This window comes from Nothobranchius furzeri, chromosome 14 (genome assembly GCF_043380555.1).
Source record: "Nothobranchius furzeri strain GRZ-AD chromosome 14, NfurGRZ-RIMD1, whole genome shotgun sequence".
Lineage (NCBI taxonomy): Eukaryota > Metazoa > Chordata > Actinopteri > Cyprinodontiformes > Nothobranchiidae > Nothobranchius > Nothobranchius furzeri.
In genome coordinates, this window is record NC_091754.1 from 39387161 (window position 1) to 39403785 (window position 16625).

A 16625-nucleotide genomic window follows, 5' to 3' on the forward strand; every position below is an offset into this window, starting at 1 on the left:
ATCAACAGATGCAGGCATAAACGATTATAATTCTTTGAAGAAGCACACCATACTCAATCATAGTAGCTAGGTGCTAGCATTAGCCACTAGCTTGCTCTGTCTCTAAGACGTCATTAAGTGTATTCTCATGGGTCTGGTCCATCAGGGAACCTCTGGGTCAATGTTCTGCTCTAAGCGTTGCATTTGGCTTTATGACGTTTTATTTGGAGACTTCTCTGTGTGTTTTAGCGAGCCTTTCCACCGTGGCTGCCGACTGGAACATTGTTTATGCCAAACCCCGCCCCCGAAGAATCAGGAAACAGCTATGGAGGTAGTGAGGGACAAATAGAGAGTGCAATAGGGAGTGTAATGACTAGAGATAGCATGAGATGAGGATGCATCATGAATTTAGCTTAACATGATAGATTTTCTTTTCTCTGGACCAGAAATGATTACTGGTAATATTGTGGATGATAGGATATGAGCCTCCTCTAGATAGAATTTAAATTATTTTACATTCCTAGAGGGAAGTTTGCAGGCCTTCGAGCGACTCCGGTAAGCCAACAACTCGCAGATTCTTCCCGCTACTTCTCCCCTCGAGGTTAGAAAGTTTAGACATCAGCATCATCCCATAGGGTTATAACGCCACTTCAAGTTGCTTCCAACAACCTCCTCCGAGGGAATCCCAAGGCCAGCCGAGAGACACAGTCCCTCCAACGTGTCCATTCAAATAACCCCACCCCCTGAGCACTCTAACTAAGCCAATCAACGCTGAGCAGTGTACATCACACAACACAACGCTGAGCCTCATAAACAACAAAGATGGCGTCTGAAGCGAAGTATGCCGAGGCTCTTTCCTCTGTAATAAATAACTTGAACATGTCTTTAAAACCACAACAACAAGATGCGCTAAAAGCCTTTCTTCCAAAAGGAAAAATGTTTGCGCCATCGCCAGACGCCATCATTGTCTACAGCTACAGTCATCATTTTCACCTTTCATCCAACTGGCTTGCCCCGCCCCTCATGGTGCTCCCTGCCTCTGAGCATCCAGACTTGTTCTCTGTGTAGAACAGACGGGCGAGTCTGGGCATTCTAATAAAATAGTGCTTAAACAATGGAGATAGCCGCGCTTTATGCACAGGATTAAACAAATTCATCGGCTACAGCCTCATTAGTCTCAGCTGTACCAGGTTAGCACATGTAGGCTGTTGCTTCTTTGCACACTCATACAACAACTCTAGAGTAGATCTTACACCTTATGTCTGGTCCACACTAGGCGTAAAAGTTGCACCTGGGCGTAGCGGCTGAAGGGCTTACACCTGACTGGTGCACTCGTCGTGACAAGCTAGGCATAACTTTCAAATCTACATTGTACTTAAAGTTACACCCAGGCGTGCAACCAGCTGGTACACTCCTCTCCTGGTGGTAGTCATGAAGGGAACCAGAAGCTTTAGATGTATCAAACAAGAAATGTGCTAATCCTAAATTTATGGTTTCATTTTGGACAAAGTGTGGGCTCACCTCTGCCAGGTCAAGTCTTCTTCAAGGAAGATGTTCCTGCTGCTCTTTCGGACTCCCACAGGGGTCCGGGGATCGACAGGCTCCAAAACACACACAGAGCAGGGAGATTCAGATAAGGAGCTCAGATCCTCACCAATGGAACCAGAGTCCGAGTGTGTGTAGCTCAGCGCTAGTTTGCGGCAATAGGTGCAGGCTCGCAAATCACCTAAAGGTAGGGAAAGAAAGTCCAACAGAGAATGACTTCAAACAAGTTCTAGTACATTCAAATGTTGCACAGGAATCTGCACTAGGGTTGTCACGGTATGAAAATTTAACCTCACGGTTATTGTGACCAAAATTATCACGGTTTTCGGTATTATCACAGTTTTTTTCTGGCTGCCTCAGACTTCTAAGCCCTTGGGCTGAGGCTGAGCAACCCTCTCTAAGAAGAGAAATGTTGGGTGTGTCCATTTGGTTTGAGCTAACCAGTGTGGCGTAAACTCATCCAGCTGCGCATTATTCCAATAGCAGCTAGCTTAAGGGCTAAGACTAGACGAAATAGAACGTTGGTTACGTATCGTAACCCCAGATTCTATCAGTCTAGTCGCAGCCCTTAAGCCAGTGGCTCCACTGGTGCTGATAGGACCAAGAGCCATCGGAGGCGAACAGTGGAGTCGCTCCACTTGTATACCCATAGGGGTGCCCACCATTGGTGGGCGTACATTTAAGCTCTTCATGATTGGCTGATGCTGAGATCACCCTTTCAATAGCAGCTAGCTTAAGGGCTGCGACTAGACTCATAGAATCTGGGGTTACGATACGTAACCAACGATCCTGCTTCTTTCCACTTTGACACCTGTTTAGAATTAAGTCAACTGTTTCACGAAAGGATTTAGAGACTGTAACGCGTGCATTTGTACTATCAAGGCTGGATTATTGCAGTTCCCTGGATGCTGGAATGAGTCTACAATCTTTAGACTGCATAGTGTACAAAATGCTGCTGCCAGGTTCATTTATGGGGTAAAAAAGAGGGAGCACATATCTCCAGTCCTGGATATTTTACAGTGGTTGCCTGTAGAGCACAGCATAACAATGAAAGTTCCTGCTTGTTTTCCAGGCTCTTGCCAGAACAGCTTCACCTTATCTTGGAGAGCTTTTAATAAGAAATGTCCCCACCCAACCCCTCTGCTCTGCTGATAAGGACCTATTGGTGGAGTCTTGGCTTAACTCTAGGTCCTGAGGGGAGCGAGCCTTTGCAGCACTGGCCCCTAGACTGTGGAACAAACTCCCACTAGACATCATAAAACCATAAACTGTCTGGAGTTCTAAAGCAGTATTTTAGATATATTTAACTTCTCAGTTGTTTTACTTGTTTTATCTTGTTTGTATTGCCATTTTTGGGGTTTCTGTATGTTGCAACATTTTATTGTTTTTATGAGTTGTGTGACATTTTGTTTTATTGTTTTTATTGCTTTTTCTCTGTCACGTGGCATATTCTTATAGCATGGTCTGTTGTTTATCCCAATTGTACTGAGTAGTATCTATGGCCGTTTCTCAATACTCAAGGATGCTGGTACGTTCTTGTGTACTAGACAAGTATGTTCTTGGCAAGGACGCCAGACAGTCTGTTCTACCGAGTACGGGAACACAAGGATGACATTTGGAATAGAACCGTACTCCGTTGTGTCCTGGCAACAACCACTGCTTCTTGCTACACTTAAAAAAATGACCTGACATAAAAATAATAGTCTAGTATGTTCCTAAAATAACAACCAAAACATATTATTTGTATTATATTTGGCCCACTTTTGATCAAAACTATTAAAATACTAGCATTTCCTGCTAGACTCAACCCATCCATTGAACCCACATTTTCAGTTACTAGAGGTGGGAAAAATGATCGATTCTAAGATGCATCGCGATTCAGCCGTGCATGATTCCGCATCGATGCAGCAACGTGACATAATGAGATTCTCTCCCTATGTCTATGTCGGGGGTCGGCAACCCGCGGCTCTGGAGCCGCATGCGGCTCTTCCATCCATCTGATGCGCCTCTCTGTGCTTGTAAAATAACGAATGGATATTTAAATAAAATGCTTTATATTTTATTGCATTAATTTTACATCTGTAAGCTAATTCTAAATGTAAAGATTGTCCGTATGAACCTGAACAGTTCCAACCCAGTCTTACTGTGAGACCGGGTTGACGCGTCACGCTTGTGCGTAATCATATCGGCGCATTCTGAGCTGACGAGGATGTGAGATTCTGGGATTCTCCTCAGCTCCTGGATGTGTCGCCACATTGGAGACCGGAACAAGCACTATTCAGCCAAAGTTTCATAATCAGGGAACATTTTCTAAGTGACAAGTCTCGCTTCAGTCGGAGGAATCTTCCTGCATGCGCTCTGGTTCTGCGACGTGCTCCAAGCCCCTCTCCACATCTTCAGCTCGCTGTGCGCCGTACGTACGCGCTGACAGCGAGCTGCGCTGAGCTCAGTGCCCAGCTCAGATGGGAATCATTTCTTGAGTGATTTAGCTACATCTGCGCGAAACGAATAAAGTGTCAGTTCGCCTGCATGCGTCGGGGTAATTCTTTCTATTCTTTCTCCGTCAAAATAAACGGTCAAATACGGGAACTATCCGGTCAACACAACACAAGCCCTGCATTTAACTGTTCTGTTTTCTTGTGAAAATTGTTGCAAAGAGATAAAATTAAACTTGACTAACACCAGAGCCAGGCGCACTGCACCATTGTCTCCGTCACTGTAAAATGAAGGAAAAACAAATTGATCAGATCCTTTTCTGACCTTCCCCACCTACAAAGTTTAATTACAACAATCAAACGTGACAGAGCCTGGATTTGTATTCTGAACAGTCTAAACATGTTTTAAAAAGAAACGTATGACAAAAGTGGCAACTGCTCAGTAAAACCACCAACAGGGTGAAAAATATCAAAATATTGTAGGCAGAGACGGGCTACAACTTCTGGATCCACTTTATATAAAACGTTTTATTGATTATCTTCTTATGAAAGATAACTGACGTACACGAGTGACCGGTAACGGCTGCTGTCACCTGTTGTGAGCAGCTCTCTGCTGTCTGAGGGTAGGCCCCGCCCACAACGCCGCGGCTGCTGTGGCTCCCAGTGTTTTCTTTACTGTGGGAAACGGGTAATAATGGCTCTTTGATGGGAACAGGTTGCCGACCCCTGGTCTATGTCTATGCGAGGACAATAAAGTTTTGAGGTTTTACAATTACTTCTGGGGGCAGAGTTGCAATGACATGCTGCGTTGCCCTAGCGCCAATTTAAAACAGAAAAGGCGGGCAGGGATACAGGGCCAACATTACCAGTAATCAAAGATGCACCTGTTACATTTAAATCGGATGTCTGGGCTAATTTCGGTTTTGGGATCCTGGATGTGAAAGAATCACTTAACACAGTATTTGTTTACTATTTTTAAGTTCAGTAATATTCTATCTTAAAGCTGCTCTACCGAAAACATTATTTCTTATATTATTTAAGTAATTATAGGAAGCACACTTTAAACATTATTGCTCACTATAGTGAATAGATGAATGTTCTGTTTTTCAGGGATTTCGAAATCAAAAAGAAATTGAAAATTATTCTACTGCTTTTATTAAGTAATGAACATTTTTGTGTGAAGAATCGTGATGCATTTCAGACTCAGATGCATTTCGAATCGTTCGGCAGATAATTGGAATCGGATCGAATCGTGAGGCAGGTAGAGATGCACACCACTATCAGTTACTTCCATCTGGAAGGAGGTACAGAGTTCCATCGGCCAAGAAAGGTGTTTATAAGAAATCATTTGTTCCCACCACAATTACAATTTAGAATTCTTAAAAGTTTTATTTTTTTTACGATGATAACATTTTAATACCTTTTAATTGTCTTTTATATATTTGTGTGAATGCGATATGGATTGGTAAGGTGAGCCATGTCAAAGGCGAATTTCTGCCTCAATTCGAGGTGGACAATAAAAGTTTATCTATCTATCCATCTATCTATCCATCTATCCATCTATCTATCTATCCATCCATCCATCCATCTATCCATCTATCCATCTATCTATCTATCTAATTAATAAAAAGTTTATTTTTCATCAGAACAGACCTACAGTGCTTTTATTTTGATAGTGGGTTAGCTAATTGGCATGTTGAAGAGTCATGAAGAGTAAAACCCAAACACACACACAGCAAACTTTAAAGTTTACACACGATTATTTACAGTGACAGACAACTTAATATTATTTTATTTAGATTTCTAATCTTAAATATTAGTTCTTAGTTTTCTACTCTGACGTTCGGAGTGAAACGGTTTGCGACGCAATGCATAATGGGAAACTTTGCTGTCCCAAATCCGCAGAATGATGCATTGATGTTTCCTCAATACAATGGATGGAGCATAAACACATCCGAGAAATTTGAGCGAACATGCCGTTATGCACACTTAGGATTGGAACAGTCACTGGGCCATCGTTGGTAACGTTTCACAAGGATGTGAGTACACAAGTTCGGACAAGTGTGCATATTGAGAAACGGCCATCGACTTTATCGTGTACCACACCTTGGGCAGTCTTGACTGGTAGCAGTAAGGCGCTTTATCAATTAATGAAATGAAGTGAAAATGAAGCTCTGTCCTTTCCAGCCTGTTAAATGCCCAGTACGCACACATTACAAGTGGCTGTTGCTCTTCCTTCTGTGTCTGTTTTAGCACTCTTGAGAAGACACGTTAGCTCTGCATTAGCCTACTTGCTAAAAGCTGCAGCTTGGTGTCTGAATCCCGCCTGACGTAAATTGTGTGATGTTTCTGTGACGCTTTCATACACGAATCAAATAATATTGATGTAGAGGAACTTAATGAAATTAAAACTAATCCGCTGTTATTTAATTTGAAAGTTTCCATCTCAGGATGAATTTAGAATATCATGTTTGTTGTTTTAAAAGGTTAAATCCAATTTATCGTTTCTCCCGATCCCGACCTTTTATATAATAAAGTGATTTGGCCCGAATTCCCATCAAGTGATGGAATCAAAACGTCCCTATAAATAACCTTAAACCTCAGCAATATTTCTAAATGAAAGAGTGAATATGAAATCTTGTTTTTAGACAAAAACATACATCAGACCAAAATCTTTACCTGTATAGCCCATGAACCGTCCAGGGATCTCCTGGCTGCAGCAACGACTACAGAAGATCTGCCCACACAGCCTGCAGTGGTGCCTACGGCGGAAGGTGGTGAACTTCTCACTGCAGTCGTAGCACTCCTTACACTGACTATCTGGCATCCAGTACTGCTTCAGATCACTGTCCTGGAGACAAGGATAAAAGCATCTGCTAAATAAATAAACATAAACATAAAGGGGGCAGAAAGTCAAATAAAGGGGGGCAGAAGGAGATGTTTTTCTAGACGCCAAGAAAAATTAAATGCCAAATCCCCCTGCAAAGTGTGTCACTGAGTTTAAAACAAAAATTATTCTTGTGCAAACATTGGTGTTTTCACCTTTAATACTAGTTATTAAAATGCAGCAGTTGCTGGATTGGTGCAGTTCAAAGTGGAGTGCATCAAATAAAACAATATTAACATAAAGGTGAGACGTGTCCCCCCCCCCCCCCCCCCCAACAGCTGGAAAAATTCCTAGGGGAAACACTGAAGCTCAATTGTTGACTTTATTTATTTATTTATTTATTTATTTATTTATTTGGTCATAAACTTGCACAGGGCACAATCCGGACAAAAATGAATAAGATAAAGAAAAAAATATTCACAAAAACATTGCCTGATTCCCAGTATAAAACGGCCTACACACTTGCTGATTGGTTATGACCTAAAGGGTTTAGGCTGAGATTTCACTTATTTAAGCCTACCCAATACAAACCAAAGCTTGCAAATACTGACAGTAAGAGTTATATACAGTGCACTTATAAAATAAATAAAAACATACAAATATATATGTTTTAATGACGTTCACAAAGTATTGCATAATATTTATTTAGTCCTGTCCAGCGGTGCTGTAGGGGAGTGTACTTGCAACATGTCGCCTAGACAGATGAATTATTCATGAGCATGACAACTTATTTCTATCCATATCTAACTTATGTCTAAACTATTTATTTACAGCTCCCATCAGTTAATGTAAAAATTGTCCCAGTCAGCGATCGGAGGTGCGCTGCAACCACTTCACCCCCCACCCGGTCTCACAGCAATAAGGGGCAAGCTGCGTGTGAGTGCTTCTCTGCATTCCTCCTAAAACTCTATTTTTATCAATCATGGATTTGATTAACTCATCATTCAACGCGATCAACAAGATTTTTTTCAACAACGAGAATGGAGCAGGGGGCTCCTGCTTGTCCACAGGGGGTGCACCCGGTGGGGTATATACAGTATTGAATTCCTGGAAGGACTGGAATATTATATGCCTCTCCCAGCTGTCCATGGAGGACATCGAAGACGTGTGGATTTTTGGGCTGATGATTACTGGATTTCTTCTGTTTGGAGTGAGAGGATTTCTAGTATTCTGGAAAATTGGGAAGACGGGAGCGATTGAAGGGCAACCCGTACCCATAGAAAGTCCCCGTGTGGAAACTACTCAGACTGGGACGTTACTCGAGGTGAATCGTGAGCTAGAGGTTCTATCTGAGATCCCGGTATCAGTGCGCAAAATGAATGTGATCTTGGAGAAAGTCAATGCACGGTGTGGGCAAGTTTAAACCTGAAAATTGGACTCACTGAGGGACTGGAATGATCAGTTAAATACTGAAAGGCAGAGAAAATTATCTCTGCCTGACCCAAACAATTCTTCCGATCTGAATCTGGCACCCTGGTGGCCTTGAGCTGCGAGAAGACAAATCCCCTACAAAGGAATGCAGACAGATACTGTGAAAACCCAACCTACCCCCCATTCGGATTGGTGGACTTACCCTGGCAAGGTCATCAACTGAAGGAGTCAATGTACTCTTCACTCTCCCTGAATCTCCCTCCCACCTGTGATTCAACAGTGGATGAGCGCCTTTGAAGACGGCTGCTCTCTCTAGGGGAGAACAGGTTATCCTCATGTAACCCTTTTCTATCTAACTGAAATGAGCACCTTGAATGGCAGCTTTTGTGGTCTGCTTATATCTGTTTTGTTCTACATGTTTTATGTGAGTAACCTTGGTCAAGCAAATTTCTGTGCTGAAACTTTGGGCCACGCGAAGGAGGAGGGGCGTGGTTGCTGAAATGACATATTTGGCCGCATGGAGGCATGCAGACCTCACTCATGCGTCAAGCATAAACCAAGAAGAGTGAATCAGTGACAAAACCGCAAATCGGCTTGGAACCTGTTTATAAATGTTTGCAGTTCTAGTTAATATTCATACATGCATCTACAGTTTTTAATCTGTATGTTTGAGATTGTTTGTCTTGTTTTTGTATTTTGACCTCTGTACAGCAACATTTGTTGACTGCCATTTCATGTGTAAAGTGCTTCATAAATAAAATAAAATGGAATGGTACCTGGCTTTTTCCCTCCATGATTTCCTTAAGTCTTTTCAGCGCTGTACGAAGTTGCACAGCTGTGCGTGGGTCATGATTACTCAGAGGAACCTCTGATTTTCTGCTGCCATCTGAAATCACAAAGAAAAAACTAAATAAACACAAGTTCACTCTAAAAATTGAATGCTTTACCGTCTGTCTGAAATTGTATCAAAGATCTCAGTCACTCGCTTTTTAAATACATTTTCTGTAATTTTTAGAATCGATGAATTCCTTGTCAGTTGATTTCTGAGGAAAATCTCTCACACTCCTGTTTCAAGGGGTACAGGAATGAGTTTTACACATTAAAATTCATGACATCTAAACATCTCGCCTCTTACTAGCTAACAGTAATATAACTCTTCCATTGTCTTTGTTTGCTCTTCTTCCTAGAGGAAAAGTGCAATGTTATCTGCACAAACAACAAGCCCTAACTCAAACAGTGGGTAGAGAACCCGACCTCAAGGTGGAATTCCTTGTCACAATCAGGAAGCGCCAGGCACAGAGCCAAGCACAACGCAGCCTTCAAGTCATCCATGGCCTGCTGTTGCTGCTTAGTCCACTCGAAAGGCGCACGCACCCTTTTCAGCAAGGCAGTCAGTCCCGCCAACTCCGCATAGTTTTTTGCAGCAAGTAATGGTGTAACTGGGGGTGCACACTCTGACGCATATGTGTTTTAATCATACATTGATGCACCCTTGCACGTATTAGATTGTTAGAGTAGGGCTTCCGGGTCAGTTATACTGAACATGCTAAGAGAGTCTTTAGTATGTATGAATATATGATTATGATCATTAGGGCTGCAACAACGAATCGATAAATTCGATGAAAATCGATTACTAAAAGCGTTGGAAACGAATTGCGTCATCGATTCGTTGTGTTGCACAACTATTCCAAAAGCCCCCTCCCCTCCCGCCCGTCGTTGCGCACAGACCGCCGGCAGGTGTTTGGAAGAGGAACATGTCAGAAGCAGCGAGACCCAAAAAAGTAAAAACTTCTAAAGTTTGGGAGCATTTTCAGTTAAATCAGGCGACGACATTCGTTACCTGCAACGTTTGTAGGTCAGACTTAGCATGGCACGGGAGTGCTGCAGTGATGATGCAGCATCTTAAACGCAAGCATGTCAGAATCATCAGCGAGGAAGGAGAGAGCTCAGTGTCCGGGTAAGTTAAAAACTTTTCAAAAGTGACTCACCCAAGCCCCGGATTATTACACAGGCTAGACATGCCCTAAGCTCGTAAAAAAAAGTCTATAAAATCGTAAGCGCGACGCTATTAGATAAACGGGGAGGGGGGGACTTGCGCTTCTGCGAACCGGTTCCGCCGTCACATTCCCACAGAAACTGGTTGATTACACCGGGGCCAGACTACTAACATGTGGCTTTACAACCACAATGTCCTCAGAAGCGAAAACGCTTTTAAAAGGGAGGGAGGAGTCCTAACTGTTGCTGCAGGCGTGTTGTGTGTGAGTGCAGTTATATACTGGTTAATATATTTTTGGGTTCAGTTGCTTTCATGTGGCCTAATGTGAGTCTATTTGGGATCATTGGAATGATCAGCAGCATTTCTTGATGTGACTTTATGGCAGTTGCCCAGGGCATCATCGCAAGGAGGATGGCATTCATTTACTTTTGTTTTATTTGGTATTTTTTCAGTCATTTTTGGAAATAGTGATTAATTTTGATTAATTCACAGCCTATGTTTAATTACATTCAAAAATTAGTTGTTTGACATCCCCAATTATAATAAATGTCTACAGATGAGATCAAACAAAACAGATGAGAATTGCTGTTTAACTTGGACCAAGCATTTTAGGTCACAGATAGATGTAGCTTAGGGTCTCTGTCTATACACCTTATAAGACAATTTAGGTGATGGCATGTTGTTTTTCTGCTATTGAACTGTTTTCTAATAATGTTGTGTTTAATAAAGTGAAGGAAGGAGAGAAATAACGTTTCCCTAGAAGTTTTTAAAAATGTCCCTATGTAATCCGATTAATCGATTAATCGTGTCGAGACCCCATCCGATTCATCGATTATCCAAATAATCGTTTGTTGCAGCCCTAATGATCATTGTGGCATAGTTGTTGGTGCCAGACTGGCTGGTCTGAGTATTTCAAAAACTGCTGATCTTCTGGGATTGTCACGAACACCCATCTCTAAGATTTACAAAGAATGGTCCAAAAAAGGGAAAACATCCAGTGAGCGGCAGTTCTGTGGGTGAAAATGCCTTGTTGATGCCAGAGGTCAGAGGAGAACACCTGACTGGTTCGAGCTGATAGAAAGGCAACAGTAAGTGAAATAACCACTCGTTACAATCAATCAAGGTATACAGAAGAGCATCTTTGAACACACATGTTGAACCTTGAGGAAGATGGGCTACAGCAGCAGAAGACCACACCGGGTGCCACTCCTGTCAGCTATAACAGGAAACTGAAGCTACAATTCACAAAAGGCTCATCAAAACTGGACAATGGAAGATTGGAAAAATGTTGCCTGGTCTGATCAGTCTCGATTTCTGCTGCGACATTCAGATGGTATGGTCAGAATTTGGCATCTACAACATGAAAGCACGGATTCATCCTGCCTTGTATCAACGGTTCAGGCTGATGGTGGTGGTGTAATAGTGTGGGGACATTTTCTTGGCACATTTTGGGCCCCTTATTACTAACTGATCACTGTTACATTGCCACAGCCTACCTGAGTGTTGTTGCAACCATGTCCATCCCTTTATGACAACAGTGTACCCATCCTCTGATGGATACTTCCAGCAGGATAATGCTAGCCTGGCCTGCCAGACTCGTTCTCTGTTTAACTTTACACAACGAATGAGTCTGGTTACTCACAGGCAGAGAGGCACATGAGGGGTGGGACTAGCCAGCTAAAAAATAACCATTCTGAAGAAAGGCAGAAATGCCAACTGTACTGCACAATGCTGTAGTCAAATATGGCGTCTAGCAATGGCACAAACATCTTTCTTTAAAAGAAAGGCTTTTAGCAGTTCTACTTGTTTTGGTTTTAGACATGTCCAAGTAATTTAGAACAGAGGAAAGAAATTCCATTTCAGACGCCATCTTCATTGTTTATGAGTAACTGAGCATTGAGGTGTGTGACATATGCTGCCCAGCACTGATTGGATCAGTTAGATTTCTCAGGGGGTGGGGTTATTTGATAGACAAGTTCCCAGAACCTTTGTTTCCCATAAGGAATGGTTTCTTGAACATGACAATGAGTTCACTGTACTCAACAGCCTCCACAGCCACCAGATCTCAATCCAATGGAGCATCTTTGGGATGTGGTGGAACGGGAGATTCGCATCGCTAACGTATCACTGTTTCCAGTAACTTGTTGAATCTATGCCACGAAGGATTAAGGCAGTTGTGAATGGTAAATGGTAAATGGCCTGTATTTGATATAGCGCCTTCTAGAGTCCTGGAACCCCCCAAGGCGCTTTACAACACAACCAGTCATTCACCCATTCACACACACATTCACACACTGGTGGGGATGAGCTACAATGTAGCCGCAGCTGCCCTGGGGCGCACTGACAGAGGCGAGGCTGCCGAGCACTGGCGCCACCGGTCCCTCCGACCACCACCAGCAGGCAATGTGGGTTAAGTGTCTTGCCCAAGGACACAACGACAGCGACAGACTGAGCGGGTCTCGAACCTGCGACCTTCAGATTGCGAGGCGAGCACTTAACTCCTGTGCCACCGTCGCCCTACATGAAGGCAAAAGGGGGTCCAACCCGGTACTAGCAAAGTGTACCCATAAAAGTGGCCAGTGGGTGTGGGTATGTTTCCACCATCAGAACTTCGGGAGAATTTTATGGGAACTTCCCATCATGCTCTCCACCTTACCTTCATCTTCCAGGCCATTTTCAGGAACCAACAGAGTAGCTACCTGAGCAGGAGCGGTCTGACAGAGTAGCTAAGCATAACCTTTGGTTGACTCACGCTGAAGGGTTGTAATTCAGTGGGAAAATGGTATCAGCAAACGTTGTCCAAAACAACTGCATTAAAATCACCATTACTAAACTCCCAACACCGAAGAGGAATTCCTCCACGACACAATTCACGGGGTTTTGTTGTCTAACAGAGCACCTCAAAAAACAGTGATTATTCTAGTCATTGAACACCACATTTTACGTCACACAGCAACTCTCCCAGTCCTCCGTGTGGATTTAATTATGCTGTACTTCTTTGTCTTCGTCTTCGTCTTCCTCCGCTTATCCGGGTCCGGGTCGCGGGGGCAGCATCCCAATTAGGGAGCTCCAGGCCGTCCTCTCCCCGGCCTTGTCCACCAGCTCCTCTGGCAGGACCCCAAGGCGTTCCCGGACCAGATTGGAGATGTAACCTCTCCAACGTGTCCTGGGTCGACCCGGGGGCCTTCTGCCGGCAGGACATGCCCGAAACACCTCCCCGGGGAGGCGTCCAGGAGGCATCCTGACCAGATGCCCAAACCACCTCAACTGGCTCCTATCGATCCGGAGGAGCAGCGGTTCTACTCCGAGTCCCTCCCGAATGTCCGAGCTCCTCACCCTATCTCTAAGGCTGAGCCCGGCCACCCTACGGAGGAAACTCATTTCGGCCGCTTGTATCCGCGATCTCGTTCTTTCGGTCATTACCCAAAGCTCATGACCATAGGTGAGGATTGGGACGTAGATCGACCGGTAAATCGAGAGCCTGGCTTTCTGGCTCAGCTCCCTTTTCCCCACGACAGATCGGCTCAGCGTCCACATCACTGCAGACGCCGAACCAATCCGCCTGTCGATCTCCCGATCCCTCCTACCCTCACTCGTGAACAAGACCCCGAGATACTTAAACTCCTTCACTTGAGGTAGGACCTCTCCCCCGACCCGGAGGTGGCAAGCCACCCTTTTCCGGTCGAGAACCATGGTCTCAGATTTGGAGGTGCTGATCCTCATCCCAGCCGCTTCACATTCGGCCGCGAACCTACCCAGCAAGAGCTGAAGGTCAGAGCTGGATGAAGCTAGGAGGACCACATCATCCGCAAAAAGCAGAGACGAGATTCTCCTGCCACCAAACTCGACACACTCCACACCACGGCTGCGTCTAGAAATTCTGTCCATAAAAGTGATGAACAGAACCGGTGACAAAGGGCAGCCCTGGCGGAGTCCAACCCTCACTGGGAACAGGTCCGACTTACTACCGGCTATGCGGACCAAACTCACGCTCCTCTGGTAAAGGGACTGAATGGCCCTTAACAGAAAGCCACCCACCCCATACTCCTGGAGCGTCCCCCACAGGGTGCCCCTGGGGACACGGTCATAAGCCTTCTCCAAATCCACAAAGCACATGTGGATTGGTTGGGCAAACTCCCATGCCCCCTCCATCACCCTTGCAAGGGTATAGAGCTGGTCCACAGTTCCACGGCCAGGACGAAAACCACATTGCTCCTCCTCTATCTGAGATTCAACTATCGATCGGACCCTCCTCTCCAGTACCTTGGCGTAGACCTTTCCAGGGAGGCTGAGGAGTGTGATCCCCCTATAGTTGGAACACACCCTCAGGTCACCCTTCTTAAAGATGGGGACCACCACCCCGGTCTGCCACTCCCTAGGAACTGCCCCCGATGACCACGCAATGTTGTAGAGACGTGTCAACCGTGACAGCCCTACAACATCCATAGCCTTGAGATACCCAGGACGAACCTCATCCGCCCCCGGGGCTCCGCCGCTGTGTAGTTGTTTGACTACCTCAGCAACTTCTGCCCCCGAGATCGGACAGTCCATCCCCAGGCCTCCCAGCTCTGGTTCCTCCTCGGAATGCGCATTGGTGGGATTGAGGAGCTCCTCAAAGTATTCCTTCCACCGTCCGACTATAGCCTCAGTTGACGTCAGCAGCTCCCCATCCCCACTGTAAACAGTGTGAGCGAGTTGCTGCCTTCCTCTCCTGAGGCGCCGGACAGTTTGCCAGAACCTCTTTGGAGCCGATCGATAGTCTTTCTCCATGGCCTCACCAAACTCCTCCCACGCCCGAGATTTTGCCTCGGCAACTGCCACTGCTGCACCCCGCTTGGCTATCCGGTACCTGTCTGCTGCCTCCGGAGACCCACAGACCAGCCACGCCCTGTAGGCCTCCTTCTTCAGCCTGACGGCTCCCTGAACCTCTGGTGTCCACCAGCGGGTACGGGGGTTGCCACCACGACTGGCACCGGCCACCTTACGACCACAGCTAGCAACAGCCGCCTCGACAATCGCAGAGTGGAACAAGGTCCACTCTGACTCAATGTCCCCCACTGCTCTCGGGACGTGGTCAAAGCTCTGCCGGAGGTGGGAGTTGAAGACCGTCTTGACAGGTTCTTCTGCCAGGCGTTCCCAGCAGACCCTCACTATGCGTTTGGGTCTGCCAGGTCTACGCGGCATCTTCCTTTGCCATCTGATCCAACTCACCACCAGGTGGTGATCAGTTGACAGCTCCGCCCCTCTCTTCACTCGGGTGTCCAAAACATACGGCCGCAGGTCAGATGATACGACTACAAAATCTATCATCGACCTGTGACCTAGGCTGCCCTGGTACCAAGTGTACCGGTGGGCATCCTTATGTTCGAACTTATGCTGTACTTCAACAGAATAAAACCTTAATGTCACTGTGGATGCTTTTTGGCACTCACCAGTAACCACTGAAGCAGTAGTGATCTGTGCAAAGTCCTAAAAGGACTGAATTTATATGGAAACACAACTAAGAGGACCGGGCCACCATATTCTCCAGTCAATTTCCCCCAGCCAGAAATTACACGTCTACTGTTTTAGTGAATGTCCTGAAACTGCTACTAAAGAAGAAATGGCACCGCTCAAGATTAAACTCACAAATTAAAAAGATTCAAAAATGTTTTTTTAAATATCATAAGTATGGGAAAAGTAAGTAATCAGGGGATCCTGGGAATGGCAGAACGAAAGAAATAAGAAGAGGGTGGTGATCATGCCAAAGCCAGCCTGAACGGGGGGGTTTCAAGATCTGGTCGGCTCTGGGACACCAGGTTGGAGAAATAAACAACCCTCGCGTCTGACTGCAGAGTTAAAGGATGTCAGAAGATCCTGTAGATGCAGCAGATGGGCGTGGAGACAATGATTTGGTCTGTCCCGGTGCTGTAGGGGAGTGTACATTAGCATGATGCCACGTGTACCTCAGACAGATCAACTATTATTATGTTTCTACATGAAAAATTGAGGTGTAGCGTAAGAGTGCGTGAAGATGCTCAAATGTGTGTTTTTCACGCTCATTGCATGAGTTAGCAGCCCTGATTAAAAAAAACATCCATTTTGGTTATGGCTCATTGCATCTTGAATTCATTTAGCTTTTAAAACAACTAGTTTTTTATGTAGGCGAGTTCAACCGAGAAAGCTTTAGGATTGGTCAGTCGGTGTGATGTGATCCTGCTGCACGCAAATGTGCAGACCATTCCCTTTTCTAAGATATGTAAGGACAGTCCAGAGCGCAGTCTTTCTTTTGCTAATTTGCAGAGAATATCGACTACAAAGTTTCACAGAAAGTAGCAAAGGGTCATGAGAAATGCCTCTAGGTTTATCACTTTTGGAGAAAAAAATGAACGGGTCTAAAAAGTTATTAGAAATAGCAATAAAGTTGCCGAGT

The 16625-nt window shown here is 44.9% G+C and overlaps 2 protein-coding genes across 3 annotated transcripts in view; one reads left to right on the forward strand and one right to left on the reverse strand.

The window, feature by feature from the left end:
* Positions 1-16625, reverse strand: part of pikfyve (phosphoinositide kinase, FYVE finger containing) — a 103038-nt gene that overhangs the window by 59371 nt on the left and 27042 nt on the right. For both annotated transcript variants that reach the window (XM_054746532.2, XM_015965682.3), the window contains exons 4-6: positions 8994-9103; positions 6639-6810; positions 1501-1705 (exon numbers count right to left, since the gene is read on the reverse strand). In XM_054746532.2, coding sequence (XP_054602507.1) covers positions 1501-1705; positions 6639-6810; positions 8994-9103 — 487 coding nt within the window. The remainder of the gene's footprint in view (positions 1-1500; positions 1706-6638; positions 6811-8993; positions 9104-16625) is intronic.
* fundc1 (FUN14 domain containing 1) overlaps positions 1-16625 on the forward strand; it is a 497656-nt gene that overhangs the window by 43288 nt on the left and 437743 nt on the right. The gene's annotated exons all lie outside the window — the stretch shown is intronic.